The 20,298-nt window shown below is 42.5% G+C and overlaps 1 protein-coding gene across 3 annotated transcripts in view; it reads right to left on the bottom strand.

Moving 5' to 3' along the window:
- LOC141116935 (Fc receptor-like protein 5) overlaps positions 1–20,298 on the bottom strand; it is an 82,587-nt gene that overhangs the window by 55,702 nt on the left and 6,587 nt on the right. For 2 of the 3 annotated variants that reach the window (XM_073609444.1, XM_073609442.1), the window contains exons 2-6: positions 15,636–15,656; positions 13,805–13,825; positions 11,653–11,904; positions 4,118–4,384; positions 2,101–2,382 (exon numbers count right to left, since the gene is read on the bottom strand). In XM_073609444.1, the coding sequence (XP_073465545.1) occupies positions 2,101–2,382; positions 4,118–4,384; positions 11,653–11,904; positions 13,805–13,825; positions 15,636–15,656 (843 nt within the window). The remainder of the gene's footprint in view (positions 1–2,100; positions 2,383–4,117; positions 4,385–11,652; positions 11,905–13,804; positions 13,826–15,635; positions 15,657–20,298) is intronic. The other variant, XM_073609443.1, reaches the window with a different exon arrangement.

Raw genomic sequence — 20,298 nt, forward strand, 5'->3', positions numbered from 1 at the left:
CATGCACACTGCCGAAAAATTAATTTGTTTTAGTTTTCATTTTATCCGTTTTTTTTTTGTTTTGTTTTTTCAGGTCATTCATTGTAATCGCAATTCGTAAATTCGAAAAAAAATTGTAAATTCTGAAAAAATTGTAAATTCAAAAAAATCTGAAATTTGAAAAAAATCTGAAAACAGAAAATAAAAAAAAAATCAGAAAATCGAAAAAAGAAATCAGAAATTCTGAAATTCGAAAAAAATCTGAAATTCGGAAATCTTGAAAAAAAATTGAATATTCAGAAATTCGAAAATCTGAAATAATAACTAACTAATAATAACTTAAGTATTACTAACTATTAAATTATAGGTATTGGAATCTCCTTTCATGTTTCTCTTTTAATGATTAATTAAAAATGTTGCTGTGGCACTAAAAAAGCACTGAATATGGTGTTCTTGCAGAAGTCATGACAGCTCCCATTATTGGAACTTAGACATGTGCACTGCCGAAAAATTCATTTGTTTTCATTTTCATTTCATTCATTTTTAGAGAATAAAATGGCAATCATTTATTTAAAAAAAGACTTTTTTTTTAATAAAAAAAAATCAGTAAAGTTAGCCAAATATTTTTGCATAATGTGAAAGATGATGTTACGCCGAGTAAATAGATACCCAACATGTCATGCTCGCAAATTGCGCACATTTGTGGAATGGCGACAGACTACGGTACTTAAAAATCTCCATAAGTGATGCTTTAAAAATATTTACAGGTTACATGTTTAGAGCTACAGAAGAGGTCTAATGCTAGAATTATTGTGCTTGATCTAATGATCACAGCGATACCTCACATGTGTGGTTTGAACACTGTTTACATATGCGGGGGTGACTTACGTATGATTTCGCTTCTGCCCGCGAGCTCGGCGAGGCGGGGCACTTTAGAACATTTTTTTCCTATTTATTTTATTTTATATTTTTACGCTGTCCCTTAAAAAAAAAACAATTACTCACTTTTGTTCCTATTACAAGGAATGTAAACATCCCATGTAATAGAAAAAAGCTTGACAGGTCCTCTTTATTGCAAGACCTGGGGTCAAAAAGAATGCCGCATCTGCCGCAAATGAGTGCTGCAAAATAACGAATGCCACATCTAAACAAATGGAACGTAACAATAAATAATAATAATAATAATAAGAAGAATGAAAATCCGATAATTAGAAAACCCGAAAATTAGAAAATCTAAAATAATAACTAACTAACTAATAATACACATCTATTAAATTATAGGTATTGGAATTTCCTTTCACATTTGGTTGTTAGTGAGCGTAATCATTTATCCGAAGTTACAAATTATCCAAAATAACGAATTACACATCTAAACAAATAGAACAGAACAAATTAATAATAAATAATAACAATACATTTTTTTTTATTATTATTATTGTAATTTATTATTATAAATTTGTTACGTTCCATTCGTTTAGATACGGCATTATTTCAGGTAATTAGTAATTTCGGATAAATTTGTATTCGTTACATTCACTAACAGCCAAATTTGAAAGGAAATTTCAATACCTATAATTTAATAGTTAGTAATAGTTAAGTTATTATTTGTTAATTATTATTTTTCAGATTTTCGAATTTTCAGGTTTTTGAATTTCCAAATTTCCGATTATTTTAGATTTTCCGAATCTCCGATGTTTTTTTTTCGAATCTACGAATTTCCGATTTTTTTTCGAATTTGCAAAATTCCAAATTTTTTCCAAATTCATGAATTTCCAATTTTTTTCACATTTACAAATTTTTTCGAAGTTACGAATTTTCGAATATTGAATTTTACGAATATTTGGAAAAGTTTGTTAAACGGGTTTTCGTTCATTCAGATATTTCTGAATTAACAAATTTTCGAAATTTGTTAAAAAACAAAATGAATAAGGAAACAAATTGCACATGTCTATCGGAACTTTTTGATAGTTTGATGCCAAGTGGAATACACAGGTGGTAGATGTTTTTTTTTAAATAATTAATATTATAACACTCCAAATTTCAATTCTGATTTTTTTTTTCTTTACTGAATGTTAACATTTTTCTTATTTGCATTGATTGTGCTGTATGTTTTACTCTCACCTTGTACCTTAATAGATACCAATTTGCTCATCTTCCTAACACTGCTGGTCGATGTTTGCACTTCACAGAAATAATCACCAGAATCCTTATGGCTTACAGAGGGGATTGTGAAAGTATTTGATGAGCTGAACCCTCTAACATGCCATCCATACCTATAGAAAGCAAATTGCAATTCTGTAGCTGCTCTTAGAGGGTGAAGAACAGTGACACAAGTCAGGGTCATGTTGGAACCCACCTGGATGGGGTTTGGGTATATCTTAAGTTCTGGTGGGGAAAACAACTCTGGAAAATAAAATAAAGAAAAAATGTGTTATTCTGGCACAATAGAAAGGTAGGAAACCTCAGGGGCAAATTTCAGGTCTCCCATATGCTTATGTCAGAGGTGGTAGGGCTTCCGACACCTTTATCCTCTTGAAAGGAGGTTCCAGGTCCATAGAACAGTGACCTCATGTTGCCTTTATCTTCAAAGAGGTTATGTATCCCCCAAAATTCTGTTGCTCTACTATGCAAATATTGACCAAAAGTTTGGTCCTTCCACAAGTGTTCTTCCTTATTGGCCTTTTAATTAAGTAAATGACTCCACTGATCAATAGGAATGTACATTTCCAGAACACAGAGGTGCCTTGAAAGTAAGGTTAGCTTGCACCTGGTTTTACATGTGCCTTAGACATGGGGACAAGCTAAGAAAGATGGATGCCACATTCCTGGAACCAGAGTGGAGCACAAGCGAACAGGATGACGTCACACAGCAGGGGACCATAACGCATTGGTCAGGACTCTATCTGCAGCAGACGCTCATGAAGACCTGGCATTCCTGCCAGTATGTTACATGGCCACACAAATGCACGCCGGTGCGCACAAATGCTGCTGGAGCACAGGTGTGTGCACGCATGCGCACTGACAGACCGCTGTATGCACGAATGGACTGGCGCCAAATGGCCTTTATAAGGGAGCCAGTTCCTCTTTGTGATTGCTGGTTTATCTTCAGTTCTCCAGTGTGTTTGTTCCTGTGATACCCTTGCATCTAAGAATACCCATTACCAACTCGGCTTGCCCCTGGGCCTGTCTTCTGTATACCACTGATCTGACCTCGGCTTGTTAAATGGACTGTCTTATCCTGCTCTTCTGTGTATGATCTTGGCTACCCTCCTGACCACGCTTGTTCTTGTCCACACCCAGTACCTGACCCTGGCATTGAACTGGCTTCTCTCATGACTCCTGCTCTGCCTGAATACTGTTGCTTCCCATGGGTGCCACCTGTCTGCAGACACTATTCTGGTGTCTTATCTGAGTACCTGGACATCTCCAGTCATAACACCCCTGCAAGCTATTCCAGCAGGCAACTCATGCTTCTTTGAGCCTGACTCCTCCTGTTTCACCTTCAGGGAACTGGAGCTTAGCCACAAAGAAAGCCCTCTCGCCATTGGCCTCCAGCACCAGGTACATGATAGCGTTTTAGAGCATGCATTCCTTCGTCAAACCGATCTTCAGGGGCTCCCTGCCACGAGACATCGTCCTATTGGCTTGCGCTCCACGCTGGTCCTGGAAGCGTGGCAGCCATGTTATTGGTGGGTGATTCCTTCTGTTGCGGGTCAGCACAGAACATTCTAGTCTCCTGTCAAATGATTTTATCAGTTTCTTCCCATTGACCCAAGTAGGTCAATTGTGGTCGATTTGAAAGCTAGAAGTTTTTTGGTTGTCCTGCATATCTCTGTTGCATGTCTGTATGTGAGAGATATTCATTTTGTAAAGGTAAGATAAGTTTGTAATTGAAGGATACTACTTATGAGGTTTTCGGACCTGGCTGTAATTTCCATACTTTTATAAAAACCAATAGTTACATTGTAGGGAGGACTGGGCACCAGTTGGGCAATCAAAATCAGATAGCAACAGAAAATAAAGCTATCTCTATGTGATACATTGTATTTGTAACAAGGGATATATTTTTCTAAAAACATAAGCAGGCCCATCAAAAAACAAAAGTAGACCTACATTAATTAGGGTAAGGAAATATTACCTGTAATCTCAATGTTTTCCTCATCTTCACTAGTCTTCAGAATATCATTTAAGTAGGCTTCTTTTGAGCATTTATACTTTCCAGACATGCTATTATCAACTTTTCCAAAAAATAAAGAAGTCTCTTTGCTTTTGCCTTTTATTAATTTAAAGTCCTTGTAGAATGTCACCATGGCTTTGGTGGTATTCACATCAAGACGGCTGTCGCATTTGAGGTGTAGGATATCGCCTTCAAACACATAACGAGGTACTCGCAAAATGGCAAGATCTGAAGAGGAGATATAGGCAAAGCTGTGAACAGTGACATCAAAGACCATACCTGAAGAATTATATTAAAAGAGAGGTGTATTCAATATCATCCGGAGTCACAACCTACATCCTGGACTGAGATGCCGGATCAAAGGTGATGCAGTCATGTAAATCCTGGTGCCGGTGAAGTTCTGGACTGCATTCATAAATGCATATCACAAACTTGCAACAAAGTTACAAATAACTAAGTGATCACTGGCTTCCACTTGCGTGTAGCATACATTTGAGGAAAATAGAAAAATAGCACTGGACAGTGGCTATATGTGAGCAGTGATGTCAACACACTCATCTCAAAACATTGCCCAAATTGTTCTTTCTGCTCCTCCCAAGACATCTTGGTCTCTAGCTCTCTTGCTACCTCCTCCCATGCTCACCTTCAGGACTTCCCCAGAACCACCCCCACCTTCTGGAACTCCCGACCCCAGTATGTCCAGTTAGCTCCTACCCTGTCCATCTTTAGGCAATCCTTGAAGACTCATTTATTTAGGGAACCCTACCCCACCTTCACCTATATACTGTAATTGGGTCACCTCTATCAGATCATTCCGGCAGCTATTACCTTTCGTACCACATCCCCCTCCCTAGAGGTTGGAAGCTCCATGAGCAGGGCTCTCCTATTCCTTCTGTATTGAAATGTATTGTAATTGCCCTGTACCCTTTTATACTGTAAAGTGCTGCACAAACTGTTGGCACTATAATAATAATTATGTAACCGAGGATTCCCGGTGACATCAGCAGCAGTGGTGGTGCGTCCATTAAGGGGGCATAGGGGCCGCCCCCTCTCTCCAGCCACCCCATCTATGTATAATGGATAGATTTATGCATTGCATGAATCTATCCATGGCTATCGCCCACCACCCCCTATTCAGGCGTCCCTTTTTGGATGCCTGAATTCCAGCGGCGGGGGTGTATTTTTGAAGCACCTGATTAGAGCCATAGGCTCTAATAGGCTTCAAAAGAGGTGAACCGCACGTGCAAAGCATTGCACTCGCAGTCCACCCAGGTGTGTTAGAAAAGAGAATTGATATTCTCTTTTCCTAACACTGAACCGCCTCTCCGCCAATAAGGTGCATGGGTATTTTACCCGTCACCTGATTGGCTGAAAAGACAGGCGCTACGATTGGATGCCTATCATTAGGAGGGGAGGAGACGCATGGAGGACACAGGAGCTGCTGTCTGTAAAAAACCTATAAACCATGCGCTTACTCCAAAAAAGTCATAGATGTAAGCAGCTAACACAACAAATAGAAAATTTGTAATAAATCATATATAACCAAGTGTAGCGCTAAAAAATGAGAAAGAAAATATTGCTATACCACATATAATAGCAAAATGAATTGTGAAAAGATAGTGTTTTGTATACTTTGTGAACATTCATACATATAGAACACTTATGTTATAAAGCCTTAGGGTCACCAAAAGTGATAACAGGATGTAAAAATGGCAATAAAGTCCAAAACTGAATGTGCAGATACGGTGAACATAAATTTCGCAATGGTGATAAATTCCAAAACATATACTCGTGAGAGATTTCTGTATGTAATCCAACATGTGCTGACAGACCCTTGTGCGAAACCGCCACCTAGGATGACTGGAGGCTTACCAGAAAGTTGGGACCCACCTAGCATACGCTATATGGGTCAAACAGGCTTGGATTGCTCACTGGCAATGAAGGTAGGGAACCAAGGGCTGGTGAATGGTGAAGTTGTAACGTTGCTATCCCAAAGAGGTCTTCTTCATATGGAAGCTCGGACACCAACGGACATTACCCACATGTAATGAAGAAGGGGCTCATAGCGTAATTCCGTAAACCATAAAAAATTTATTAAAAGGAAAAACACTTACATTTCAGAATAAAAAGCGCTTGCAAGTAAAATGGCGGCAGTGGAGTCCTCCCGACGCGTTTCGTCATACAAGCAGGACCAAGATACATTTCCTGGACTTGGAGATAGAAATAGTAGACAGAAAATTTAAATTTAACACCTACTTTAAGCCCACTGACCGTAATGGTTTTATTCCCACCACCAGTTGCCATCATAGATCCTGGTTAAGTGCTGTTCCTCGCAGCCAATTTCTCAGGCTCCGTAGGAACTGCACGGACACGGAATTATTTATCACACAAGCAGGTGTCCTTAAACAAAAATTTATAGACAAAGGGTATGACAACGCCAACCTGGATTTTGAGATCCAGAGAGCCATGAATATTGAAAGGAAAACTTTACTCGAGGTAAAGCCAAAAAAAGAACCGGATGAAAAGTTTAAATGGGCAATGATAACATCTTTCTCAACCCAGCACAAACAAATTAAAAGCATTGTAAAAAAACACTGGGATGTCTTGAGACATGATAACATTCTGGGCGGGTCATTGCCAGAAGAGGCCAAGATTATATTTAGGGGAGCACCATCTCTACAGGGTCAGATAGCCCCCAATGTTATAAATCCACCATCCCGGCCTTCTTTTTTCCATAACATGACAGGCTTTTACCCGTGTAGAAAATGTGTGGTATGTTTGCACAATAACCTGGAAGGACGTAAAGTCACAGAATTCACATCTACAGTCACGGGGAAAAGATATACAGTGAAATCTTTTTGCACGTGTAGTACCAAATACATAGTATATCTTATCACATGCCCTTGTCGTAGACAATACATTGGTCGTACCACCAGAACGTTTACAACAAGGGTAGGGGAACATATTGCTCTAATCAAAGGCAGGGACTCTAAGCATACGGTACCCAGACATTACAAGCAATATCATAATAGTAACCCCACTGGTTCACAATTTGTCATTATAGACAAATACGTCCCGCCGTGGAGGGGAGGGGCCAAAATCAGAGGGGTCTCTCGCCTTGAAATGTTCTGGGCGTATGAACTACAGACCTTTTTTCCTCAAGGCATGAACGTGGAAGTAGATGTTAATGCCTTTATAAACGAGTCTTGACAGATTTATCATGAGATAAGAAACATCAACTTCCGTTTAGGAGTACTAATACCTAGGGTGTATATTATGTCTGATACTTTTTACATGCATGTGCCTTTCCATCTGTTACACATTATTTTATTATTATGATTATATTTACTTTATTTTGACAATTGGGTAGTTATTATTAAAGTATTGTCGTTTTTGAAGTAATACAATATGAGCTATATGGGGACATAGAGTGAGTCAAGAGATGGAATAATTAATTGTCCATCTCTTCTCTCTCCTGCTGAGAATCCATCTTCTTCATATTTTTTTCATTTTTTTTTTTTTGTTTTCATGGACTCATCTATCATCTTTGAATGAAGTCCTGATCGTGTTTAGGTCACCCATTAATGCACACTCATTGCGTACACTTTGAAGGCCGGTCTGGGGATTATAACATCATTTCCGGCCCTTTTCCCCTCTCTGCAGGTCACTTCCTGTTGTGATCAAACGGAGACCGGAGGTGATGTACGCATGCGTCGTTTTTTGATGACGTTACCGTGCTGGACCACGCCGCGCGCATGCGCGAGCGCGGTCTCTATTAGACTATAGGGGATGTGATTGAGGTTGAGACGCACAGTTGCGGCCTCGCCCTTCATTGATGTCACCGCGCTGAACTACGCCGCGCGCATGCGCGAGCGTGGTTTTTTATCGTAATATACGTTAGGGGGGATGTCACTGATGTGGTGATGCAGAGTCACGGCCTCCCCCTCCATACACCCACTAAGAGGTCATAAGGGGTAGTAACAAGTGGAAGTGGGAGGTTCTGGATGCCGGGACTCTGCATCATGTCTCCTCCTGAAGCACATGACACCATTAGACCTATGGGAATGGAATCATTTGAAAGAGAGGCTTGGAAGGCACTCAGCATCATGTCTCCTCCTGAAGCACATGACACCATTAGACCTATGGGAATGGAATCATTTGAAAGAGAGACTTGGAAGGCACTCAGCATCATGTCTTCTCCTGAAGCACATGACACCATTAGACCTATGGGAATGGACTTTGCATCATGTCTCCTCCTGAAGCACATGACACCATTAGACCTATGGGAATGGAATCATTTGAAAGAGAGGTTTGGAAGGCATTCAGCATCATGTCTCCTCCTGAAGCACATGACACCATTAGACCTATGGGAATGGAATCATTTGAAAGAGAGGTTTGGAAGGCATTCAGCATCATGTCTCCTCCTGAAGCACATGACACCATTAGACCTATGGGAATGGAGTCATGTGAAAGAGAGGCTTGGAAGGCACTCAGCACCACGTCTTCTCTTGAAACACATGACACCATTAGACCTATGGGAATGGAATCATTTGAAAGAGAGGCTTGGAGGGCACTCAGCATCATGTCTCCTCCTGAAGCACATGACACCATTAGACCTATGGGAATGGAATCATTTGAAAGAGAGACTTGGAAGGCACTCAGCATCATGTCTTCTCCTGAAGCACATGACACCATTAGACCTATGGGAATGGACTTTGCATCATGTCTCCTCCTGAAGCACATGACACCATTAGACCTATGGGAATGGAATCATTTGAAAGAGAGGTTTGGAAGGCATTCAGCATCATGTCTCCTCCTGAAGCACATGACACCATTAGACCTATGGGAATGGAATTATTTGAAAGAGAGGTTTGGAAGGCATTCAGCATCATGTCTCCTCCTGAAGCACATGACACCATTAGACCTATGGGAATGGAATCATGTGAAAGAGAGGCTTGGAAGGCACTCAGCACCACGTCTTCTCTTGAAACACATGACACCATTAGACCTATGGGAATTGAATTACATGAAAGAGAGGCTTGGATAGCACTCGGGTCCGCCATTTTGGATGACCCCGGAAGTGCCAATGCAAACAAGCCTGGGAGCTGGATTCTCATCAGAGGGGTCTTTGTCCCTATATAAAGGAGTCTGGCTGCAGTGGGCAAGTACCCCAGACGAAGTCTTGTATGACGAAACGCCACCCCAGACGAAGTCTTGTATGACGAAACGCGTCGGGAGGACTCCACTGCCGCCATTTTACTTGCAAGCGCTTTTTATTCTGAAATGTAAGTGTTTTTCCTTTTAATACATTTTTTATGGTTTACGGAATTACGCTATGAGCCCCTTCTTCATTACATGTGGGTAATGTCCGTTGGTGTCCGAGCTTCCATATGAAGAAGACCTCTTTGGGATAGCAACGTTACAACTTCACCATTCACCAGCCCTTGGTTCCCTACCTTCATTGCCAGTGAGCAATCCAAGCCTGTTTGACCCATATAGCGTATGCTAGGTGGGTCCCAACTTTCTGGTAAGCCTCCAGTCATCCTAGGTGGCGGTTTCGCACAAGGGTCTGTCAGCACATGTTGGATTACATACAGAAATCTCTCACGAGTATATGTTTTGGAATTTATCACCATTGCGAAATTTATGTTCACCGTATCTGCACATTCAGTTTTGGACTTTATTGCCATTTTTACATCCTGTTATCACTTTTGGTGACCCTAAGGCTTTATAACATAAGTGTTCTATATGTATGAATGTTCACAAAGTATACAAAACACTATCTTTTCACAATTCATTTTGCTATTATATGTGGTATAGCAATATTTTCTTTCTCATTTTTTAGCGCTACACTTGGTTATATAGGAGCTGCTGTCTGACCCGCTGCAAGGTACCACCAGTCGCTGCCGTCTCCCGCATGCCTGACCTGCCACTGAGACAGGCTAAGTACCGGGCAGACGGCGAGCAGGCGGGGGGAGTCACATGCACATCTGCACTGCACCCCAGGCACCCACATCTCGCTTTTCCCCATCCTGCACTCAGTGGGAGCCACTCAGGAGACCAGATTTGTGGGAGCTGCTGAAGACAACCTGTCACTTGTAAACACAGAAGTTGGACTTCTGTGTTTACAAGTGATAGTGCTGAGCAGGGAGCAGATGGTCTGAGCCAGAGGTGGTGGAACTGAGTTCCACCAAGTTCCAGCTGAAAAAAAGCCCTGTTGGTAGGTATCTCATACATAGGTATGAGCACAGTAATTTAGGCAAAATTGATATCACCACAAAATGTATACAATGCAGACATGATCAATTTTGCTCATTAAGCTGCCTAGGCTAAATTGCTTTTAAGAAATTACTTTCCCTAGCCTGTGAGTAGGTGCAGCGTGGTTAGGCAGCTATGAAGACACAGAGTTCGATTTCAGAAAACCTTAGAGTTTGTATTGCAGAAAATGCCAACTACAGGCAACCCCAGTGGGAAAGAGCTGCTTAGGGTAACACAGTTCAGTTCAATGCAGAGAGCAATGGGTGAAGATGCACTGACAGCATCTGTCTTCAGAGGGCGGAATACTGCCTGGCTGGTCTGGTCCCAAAGGGGTGGCTTCTAAGCAGGATTGCAAGTCCCTAGCCTGTTCCTAGTCATCTTGAACCTTTATCTGCTGCTATCTCTTTCTCTGACAGATGGGTGCTCTTTCTCTACTCTAGCTGCTTCTCAAAATGCGCACCAAAATCTGGTGGAAGAGACTTATAAAGACTCTGCTAATCCAAGATGGCTACCAGAGGTCACCTGAATGCAGTGTAGCCAACCAGAACACTGCCCCCAGGAACCAGGAAATCAAAGACAAACCAAGTTTCTCCTGACTTCTTCTCCAAACTGTGGTACCGCTCTGGTCAAGCGCCACCTACAGTGGAGACAACAGACTGCACCTGCCTACAAAGCCTCAGGAGCTTATTTGATTCATGGCTGACGAATGGGTCCTACGAGGCTCCAAATACGTTGCACTTGCTCTTATGATGTGATCTTTCTGCAATAAAAACCTTTTGGACGACATTTGAGGATCCTTGGTGTGCTGGTGAATATGTGCATTTATCTGAGATGTTTCCAGTAACCAGCTGGTAGTCGCTACAGCACCCACTATCGATGAACCTTTTCCCGAGGAACGTGTGCGAGGGGAATATAGACAAGATCGTACTCTTATAAGTCACCAAAATCCACATTATTTTTACCTCCTCCACTGATTCCAGTGCATTTGGGGCAGAGCTCAGGTATCTCATAAAAGTGCAAATTATTTGTACAAGTTGAGGGTGTAGGACATTGGTAGGACATTTCAGGTAAGGTATGTGACTGCAGCAGTAGGTTAAAAAAAATCTCTAAACTTCATCTTTAAAATTAATTATAGTAAAGTATGTTTATGATTGCTTTGATATTGCTTGTATACAAATATGATGCAAACAGATTATCTGCTAACATATTTTTGTGAATAGTACAGACATAGTACTCACCAGTAATGACATGCTGTCGGTTTGGGTCACTGATAGCACTGTTGCCGACTTGGCACTGGTAGTTTGCACGATCATATAACTGAATGGAATCTATGGTAAAGTTCTGCCGGTTTGAATCCAGTTTATTGTTTTTCCGGTACCAGGTATATGTTTGCTCTCCTTTTCCCCCAAGACATGCTATAGTCAGGGTCTCATTGTAGAACATTTTTCTGTAATCCGGTATGAAGGTGACGAATGGCTTATCTCCATCTCCTACAACACAGCAGTTCAGTTTTATATATATAAAAAAAAAAAAGATGAAGAAATAAATACTTTATTTACAGTAGAAGTTTGTTTCATTTTTAGATTCACCAGAGCCACTTTCCACATTCTAATAGGAGTTAAAGTATATCTTTAGCCAAATTCTTTTTAGGTTTTGGGTAGAGTAAGGAGGGATTAAAACATCTGTCAGTTGGTTATTGCTCAAGAGGTAGTGATAGAGGGGCACTGAGCATAGATTTGCAGGGGATATAAAAATGAGGACATTACTTGAGTCCAATTGGCCTGTATTTGGCAACTCACTACAAAGACAGGCCCCCCAACCAGCAGAGAACATTGACCTAAATTGAGAAATCCAAGCTTAATGGGTCAAAGAGAGTGCCAAATGAAAAACCCTTAGGAGTCCAAAGTCCTTATTGTTCAACTGGTTATAAGCAAGGCAAAGGACAGCCAACGGGTTTTGGGGTCCACGTTAACCCCTTCATTGGGGTTGGGTGATCACTTCTACTGTGAGTGCCAACACTGACATTTTCTGCTTCCAGATCAGTCTGCTGCCTGTTTTTTTTAGTCCATTCTACCATTTCACACAGCCCTGATGAAGGAGAATTGTATGACCCCTGAAATGCATTGACTGTATTTTTCCCTGCTTGTTGCACCCCCAAGGATTTTTTCATTTCATGCTCTCTTTGACTTATTACACTTAGGTGTTTGTTGCCATCTGTATGCTCAGTGTGTAGATTCTCCCTCTCTACTTATGGTGACCACCATCAACATGGTTGTCAACAGAACAGAAACAACAGAACAGGGGAATTCTTCCAATGTGGACACCTGTTCCTGCAGCAACTGTCTAAGATGGGGGGGTCCAAGCTTGACTTTGACAATTAAAGTCGATATTTGCATATGACTTACACCGGCCATACATGGATCGAAATTCAGGCGGTTCAGCAGGAGCAGCCTATATTTGGGTAAACATATGAGTTGTTTTTGGATAAATTATTGTGGTCACTTCTATACACAAATATTTGCACATTTTTAATGGAGATTTTTTTTTATAATGTTTTAATAAAACATGTTTAAAGATCTTTATGTAGTTTTTAGCACTGCACATTTATACACAACATATTTAGAAGGACTGTGGCAAAGTTGGCTTTCAAGGATCTTTCACTAAAGGTTTCCTTTATAGCTCATCTCTGGGCAAATGTAGCATCCCTCCCTGTCTTAATCCTTCTCACCCATTAACAAAAACTCTCTGCCGACCCATTTTATTTGCCTAAAAATGTCATTACTTGACCCTCCACACTTTCCAAATGATCCCTTACTGCAGTCCGGGCTGTTGCCAACCAGTCTTATTGACACTCCTCAATGTGTCTTCATCATGCCACTGTTGGAGTCTTCAAAACATGGTGAGGACCCCACTGGTAGACAGCTAATAAGAGGTGTTCACTTCACATTGAAGGGACTTTTTCGCTCAAAGAAAGACCACTCCATGGTTCAGTGAAGAAAAAGGAAGACTCAGGACCCCTGTGTCTTGTAACTGCAAATTTAGGCAAGTATTTGGTAAATTCATCTTTTTTATTTAATTTCAAGATTAGCTAGAGGTGGGTGGGTAAAGTTCAAGAGGGGAGGTGGAAAATACCCCTCAGATCAGCTTTAAGACTGCAACAGCTTTAATATTTTTTGGTTGTTTGAAGAAAAAAGTTTAAATATTTGGTTTAGTCTATTAGAAGTTTTTTTTTTTGTTCATTTCAAACGTCCAGTCATATCATGTATAATGGAAATTCTACTGGTTGTTTGAAAATCTTGATAGGCTACTCTTTGTGACTTAACCGAATGAAAAATTAAAAATTCAAACCAAAAAAAGCTCATTACCACATTTTCAGGAGGAAGGCCTTACCTGGATTGTCCTGATCTGCTGCTGGAAGATAGAAAGTGATGGACATAGTGAATATATAAATCTATTATTCTATCACAGCAAGCCCTGCCTGCATATTTGCTTTGAAATCAATTTTCAAACAATGAATCAACTCTAATATTTTAACATGCAACGTACAACTTAAATGCAGTGTTACTGTATGCCGCGTACACACGGCCGCATTTTCCGACGGGAAATGTTCAATAGGAGCTTGTTGTCGGAAATTCCGACCATGTGTAGGCTCCATCAGACATTCCGATCGTGTGTACACAATTCCGACGCACAAAATTCCACGCATGCTCGGAATCAAGCAGAAGAGCTGCACTGGATATTGAACTTCATTTTTCTCAGCTCGTCGTACGTGTTGTACGTCACCGCGTTCTTGACGTTCGGAATTTCCGACAACATTCGAGTGACTGTGTGTATGCAAGACAAGCTTGAGCCAACATCCGTCGGAATAAAATCATGGATTTTGATGTCGGCAAATCCGATCGTGTGTACGTGGCATTAGAGTTGAAATTTAGAACATTATGAAGATTTGCTCTGTTGAATTCAGTGGGGTTAAAATGCATAGATCCATTGGCACGTTCAAAATTATTTTCCCACATTTTACATACATTATATATTTTGAACTACCCCTTTACCCAAAGTAAATGGCTATAAGGGTCCTTTGGAACCCTATAACAGTTCAGATCTCTAAGGCAGCCCTAGTTCTGTCCGGTACACAAAAAGAAGCAAATGAATCGGTTCACCTACGAGAATTTGAACATTTTACTACTTGTAGTTCTATCTGTTGGAGGTCAAATGACTGTTGTGACAAACAAGTTGGCTTATTTATGGTTAAGTAATAGCATTTTAATTTATGTATTCATTATAAAATATCTATTCTACCTCCAGTGGTCCAAGAATGGTGTCTAAAAACCACCACAAAATGAAACCAATCTTGGACACAGAACCTTCACTAACTGTCAGGAACCTCATATCAGCTGTCAGAGAGATTGTGCCAGCTGCCAGGAACATGCACACAAAGGTGTGCACATGGCTGCATTGGCATGTCTACCACAGATATTGACACCTAGTGGCCTATTTAAACTTGGGCTCTGCATGGGATCATTGTTGATGGTCTTTCAGCTTGTGTCTTTGTTATCCTTGATCCTAAATATTCTTGACTCTGTTATTGAATGGGCTTCCCTTGGACCCACCTCTGGATTACACTGCCTGTTTATGTCGGCTGCCTACCTGTGTTACTGACCTCCACCTGGACTCTTAACCAAGATTCTGCTGGTCAGTTCTCTAATTCATTGCCTGCACATTGCCAAGCTCTGCTCATCTCTGACCTTGAACCTGCTCGTGATTTGGGGCCTGCCTGCTCAACTGTTACCAAACTCTACTTCTGACCTGGCTCTGCTCTCTATTGGTCTGCGTGAAGTCGGGGTGTCCTCATTACTGTGCTTCTGTTTACCTAATACCAGATCACCCAAGTTTAGGTCTGCAGTTATGGCTTCCTTGCACCTGCGCCCTTCCATCGCTCTAGCAGTCCCTATCTCAACCTTCCTGGGTGCTCAGACAGGAATTGTGCAAGAGGCCATCCTCATCATCTGGTGCTCCTCATAGAGGTATGTGACACTAAAATTTAAGCCTCCAGCTAAGACTTATAGGGTTGGTCCTCTTAAAATTTATATTTTAATTATAGATGGAGTTTGGCACCTCTCTTTCTGTCCATCCAAAAGTTCTGCTTGTTCTTGCCTGAACTATGAATTATGTGATTAGGTAAGCAAAAAAAGGCAAAAAAAAAAAACAGCACAATACTTACTTAAAACATGCAAGACTAGAGCTGTAAAACAATTGAAGGAAAACAGTTAAAATGAGTTAAACCTTATTATCAAACATAATTCATTAGGCATTTTGAAACTTGCAGTACCAGTGAAATTATATATATATATATATATATATATATATATATATATATATATATATATATATATATATATATATATTTATGGTTGGAGCCCTATGTCCGATATGTACATAGATAACACTTATAGTAAAGATAAGACTTAACATCGGAAATAGACCTGAAAGTGTGGACTTACCATATGAAATGGACCTGAAAGTGTGCCTTGGTCTAATGGCCGGTATGCCAAAATAAGGGGGCATACCCTGGTTTAAGAAATGATTATTCTGTAAGAGAAATGAATGAAATGAATAGTTTGAGAAATGCTGTGAAATGGGGATGGGAGGGTGGGTATCGCGCACAGGAAACCGACAAGCACCACAGGTGAGCGGGCTGCTTAAGTACCCCCCCGGGCTCCTCCCATAAATTCAGGCCACCATACTGGCCTTCCTACTTATGGTTGGAGCCCTATGTCCGATATGTACATAGATAACACTTATAGTAAAGATAAGACTTAACATCGGAAATAGACCTGAAAGTGTGGACTTACCATATGAAATGGACCTGAAAGTGTGCCTTGGTCTAATGGCCGGTATGCCAAAATAAGGGGGCAAAAACATTCAGGTAGGGTTATAATTTTATTGGTTTTCAGTTATTTATTGAGCCAATTTGGAGAATGCCTGTGCCATCTCTGTTTGTGGATTGGGAATATACCGGGCGAAGCAGGCTGATTTCCACCTGCCTAGTCTTTTGATGATGTTGTCTGGAACCCCGTGGCGGGACGCCGAGGAGGCTGCTCCGATGCGGAAAGAGTGTCCGGAATACTGACTAGGGTTAAGGTGAAGAATGCGGAGAAGTATCCTTATGTGTTCCACAAACTGAGAGGCGTTTAAGGGTTTAACTGGGAATGGTAGAAGGGGACTGCTGTCTGGTTGCTCAGGCAGTAGTGACAGGAGTCGGTTGAGTACGGCGACTGGACACCAGCTGTTGTTGGTTTTGTAGAGGTGAATGTTCACTCCTGAGCCCGTTTGCTGGGTTTTAGAGACCTCGAGGTGCAGGATGAAGTGGTCTTGGTATCGAAGCAAGTGTCGTCTGCATAGTACTTGGTCTGTGGGTTTGTTAGAGGTGAATTCGCCAGGCCGCAAGAACCCATAGTAAGCTAAATATATGGCTGCTTGTAAGACCGTGCTGGGGAGCAGACCGAATGGCGAAGTAGCCAGAATAGTTGACATGTCCCTAAAGATGGGTCCCGTAATGGGCAAGCGCTTAGTGCTGATGACCGGTTGTTGTTTCTGAATTCCCCTTAGAATGGCTCGTATAGCGTGAGATGAGAACAGTGACGATTTCGTGGGGTCTTCAAGCGCCATGAAATGTTGAATGCCGGCTAGGTATAGCCGGATGGTATTGTAGGATAAGGCCAGCTGCGTGTGGCAGTGTGCAGTTAAGGCCAGTACCTGTTTGATATCTGTTGGTCCTTTACAGCAGGACGTGAGGAATTTATTAAAGGCCTTCCAAGCTGTCTGGTAGGCTTTGAGTGTGTTGTGGGAGAGGGAATGATTTATGAGTTGCGTAGCTCCGTGTAGATGTTGAACTAGTCCAGGGTCAGTTGTGACCAGACAGGGATAGGGGCCGACATTGGATCGGCATCGGGAACCTGTTTGAAAAAGGAGGGATAATTGAAACGTGACAGTGCATCAGCTGCTGAGTTGTATCTGCCGGGAATAAATGTACAGTGTATATTGAACTGATGCTGTAAAGACTAGGGATGAGCCGAACACCCCCCTGTTCGGTTCGCACCAGAACATGCGAACAGGAAAAAAGTTCGTTCGAACAAGCGAACACCGTTAAAGTCTATGGGACACGAACATGAATAATCAAAAGTGCTAATTTTCAAGGCTTATATGCAAGTTATTGTCATAAAAAGTGTTTGGGGACCTGGGTCCTGCCCCAGGGGACATGGATCAATGCAAAAAAAAGTTTTAAAAACGGCCGTTTTTTCAGGAGCAGTGATTTTAATAATGCTTAAAGTCAAACAATAAAAGTGTAATATCCCTTTAAATTTCGTACCTGGGGGGTGTCTATAGTGTGCCTGTAAAGGGGCGCATGTTTCCTGTGTTTAGAACAGTTTGACAGCAAAATGACATTTTGAAGGAAAAAACTCATTTAAAACTACCCGCGGCTATTGCATTGCCGACAATACACATAGAAGTTCATTGATAAAAACGGCATGGGAATTCCCCAAAGGGGAACCCCGAACCAAAATTAAAAAAAAAAAATGACGTGGGGGTCCCCCTAAATTCCATACCAGGCCCTTCAGGTCTGGTATGGATATTAAGGGGAACCCCGGCCAAAATTAAAAAAAAAAAATGACGTGGGGTTCCCCCTAAATTCCATACCAGACCCTTCAGGTCTGGTATGGATTTTAAGGGGAACCCCGCGCCAAAAAAAAAAAAAAAAACGGCGTGGGGTCCTCCCAAAAATCCATACCAGACCCTTATCCGAGCACGCAACCTGGCAGGCCGCAGGAAAAGAGGGGGGGACGAGAGTGCGGCCCCCCTCCCTCCTGAACCGTACCAGGCCACATGCCCTCAACATTGGGAGGGTGCTTTGGGGTAGCCCCCCAAAACACCTTGTCCCCATGTTGATGAGGACAAGGGCCTCATCCCCACAACCCTGGCCGGTGGTTGTGGGGGTCTGCGGGCGGGGGGCTTATCGGAATCTGGAAGCCCCCTTTAACAAGGTGACCCCCAGATCCCGGCCCCCCCCCTGTGTGAAATGGTAAGGGGGTACATAAGCACCCCTACCATTTCACGAAAAAAGTGTCAAAAATGGTAAAAATGACAAGAGACAGTTTTTGACAATTCCTTTATTTAAATGCTTCTTCTTTCTTCTATCTTCCTTCATCTTCTGGTTCTTCTGGCTCTTCTGGTTCTTCTGGTTCTTCCTCCGGCGTTCTCGTCCAGCATCTCCTCCGCGGCGTCTTCTGTCTTCTTCTCCTCGGGCCGCTCCGCACCCATGGCATGGGGGGGAGGCTCCCGCTCTTCTCTTCTTCTCTTCTTCTTTTCTTCTTTTCTTCTTTTCTTCTCTTCTTCTCTTCTTCTTCATTTTCTTCTCCGGGCCGCTCCGCAATCCATGCTGGCATGGAGGGAGGCTCCCGCTGTGTGACGGCGCTCCTCGTCTGACAGTTCTTAAATAACGGGGGGGCGGGGCCACCCGGTGACCCCGCCCCCCTCTGACGCACGGTGACTTGACGGGACTTCCCTGTGACGTCACGGGGAATGCCACAGGGAAGTCCCGTCAAGTCACCGTGCGTCAGAGGGGGGCGGGGTCACCGGGTGGCCCCGCCCCCCCGTTATTTAAGAACTGTCAGACGAGGAGCGCCGTCACACAGCGGGAGCCTCCCTCCATGCCAGCATGGATTGCGGAGCGGCCCGGAGAAGAAAATGAAGAAGAAGAGAAGAAGAGAAGAAAAGAAGAAAAGAAGAAGAGAAGAGCGGGAGCCTCCCCCCATGCCATGGGTGCGGAGCGGCCCGAGGAGAAGAAGACAGAAGACGCCGCGGAGGAGATGCTGGACGAGAACGCCGGAGGAAGAACCAGAAGAACCAGAAGAGCCAGAAGAACCAGAAGATGAAGGAAGATAGAAGAAAGAAGAAGCATTTAAATAAAGGAATTGTCAAAAACTGTCTCTTGTCATTTTTAACATTTTTGACACTTTTTTCGTGAAATGGTAGGCCTTACCATTTCACACAGGGGGGGGGCCGGGATCTGGGGGTCACCTTGTTAAAGGGGGCTTCCAGATTCCGATAAGCCCCCCGCCCGCAGACCCCCACAACCACCGGCCAGGGTTGTGGGGATGAGGCCCTTGTCCTCATCAACATGGGGACAAGGTGTTTTGGGGGGCTACCCCAAAGCACCCTCCCAATGTTGAGGGCATGTGGCCTGGTACGGTTCAGGAGGGAGGGGGGGCTGCACTCTTGTCCCCCCCTCTTTTCCTGCGGCCTGCCAGGTTGCGTGCTCGGATAAGGGTCTGGTATGGATTTTTGGGGGGACCCCACGCCGTTTTTTTTTTTTTTTTTTGGCGCGGGGTTCCCCTTAAAATCCATACCAGACCTGAAGGGTCTGGTATGGAATTTAGGGGGAACCCCACGTCATTTTTTTTTTAAAATTTTGGCCGGGGTTCCCCTTAATATCCATACCAGACCTGAAGGGCCTGGTATGGAATTTAGGGGGACCCCCACGTCATTTTTTTTTTTTAATTTTGGTTCGGGGTTCCCCTTTGGGGAATTCCCATGCCGTTTTTATCAATGAACTTCTATGTGTATTGTCGGCAATGCAATAGCCGCGGGTAGTTTTAAATGAGTTTTTTCCTTCAAAATGTCATTTTGCTGTCAGACTGTTCTAAACACAGGAAACATGCGCCCCTTTACAGGCACACTATAGACACCCCCCAGGTATGAAATTTAAAGGGATATTACACTTTTATTGATTGACTTTAAGTATTATTAAAATCACTGCTCCTGAAAAAACGGCCGTTTTTAAAACTTTTTTTTGCATTGATCCATGTCCCCTGGGGCAGGACCCA

Source organism: Aquarana catesbeiana, linkage group LG13, assembly GCF_042186555.1.
Source record: "Aquarana catesbeiana isolate 2022-GZ linkage group LG13, ASM4218655v1, whole genome shotgun sequence".
In the NCBI taxonomy this organism is placed as follows: Eukaryota; Metazoa; Chordata; class Amphibia; order Anura; family Ranidae; genus Aquarana; species Aquarana catesbeiana.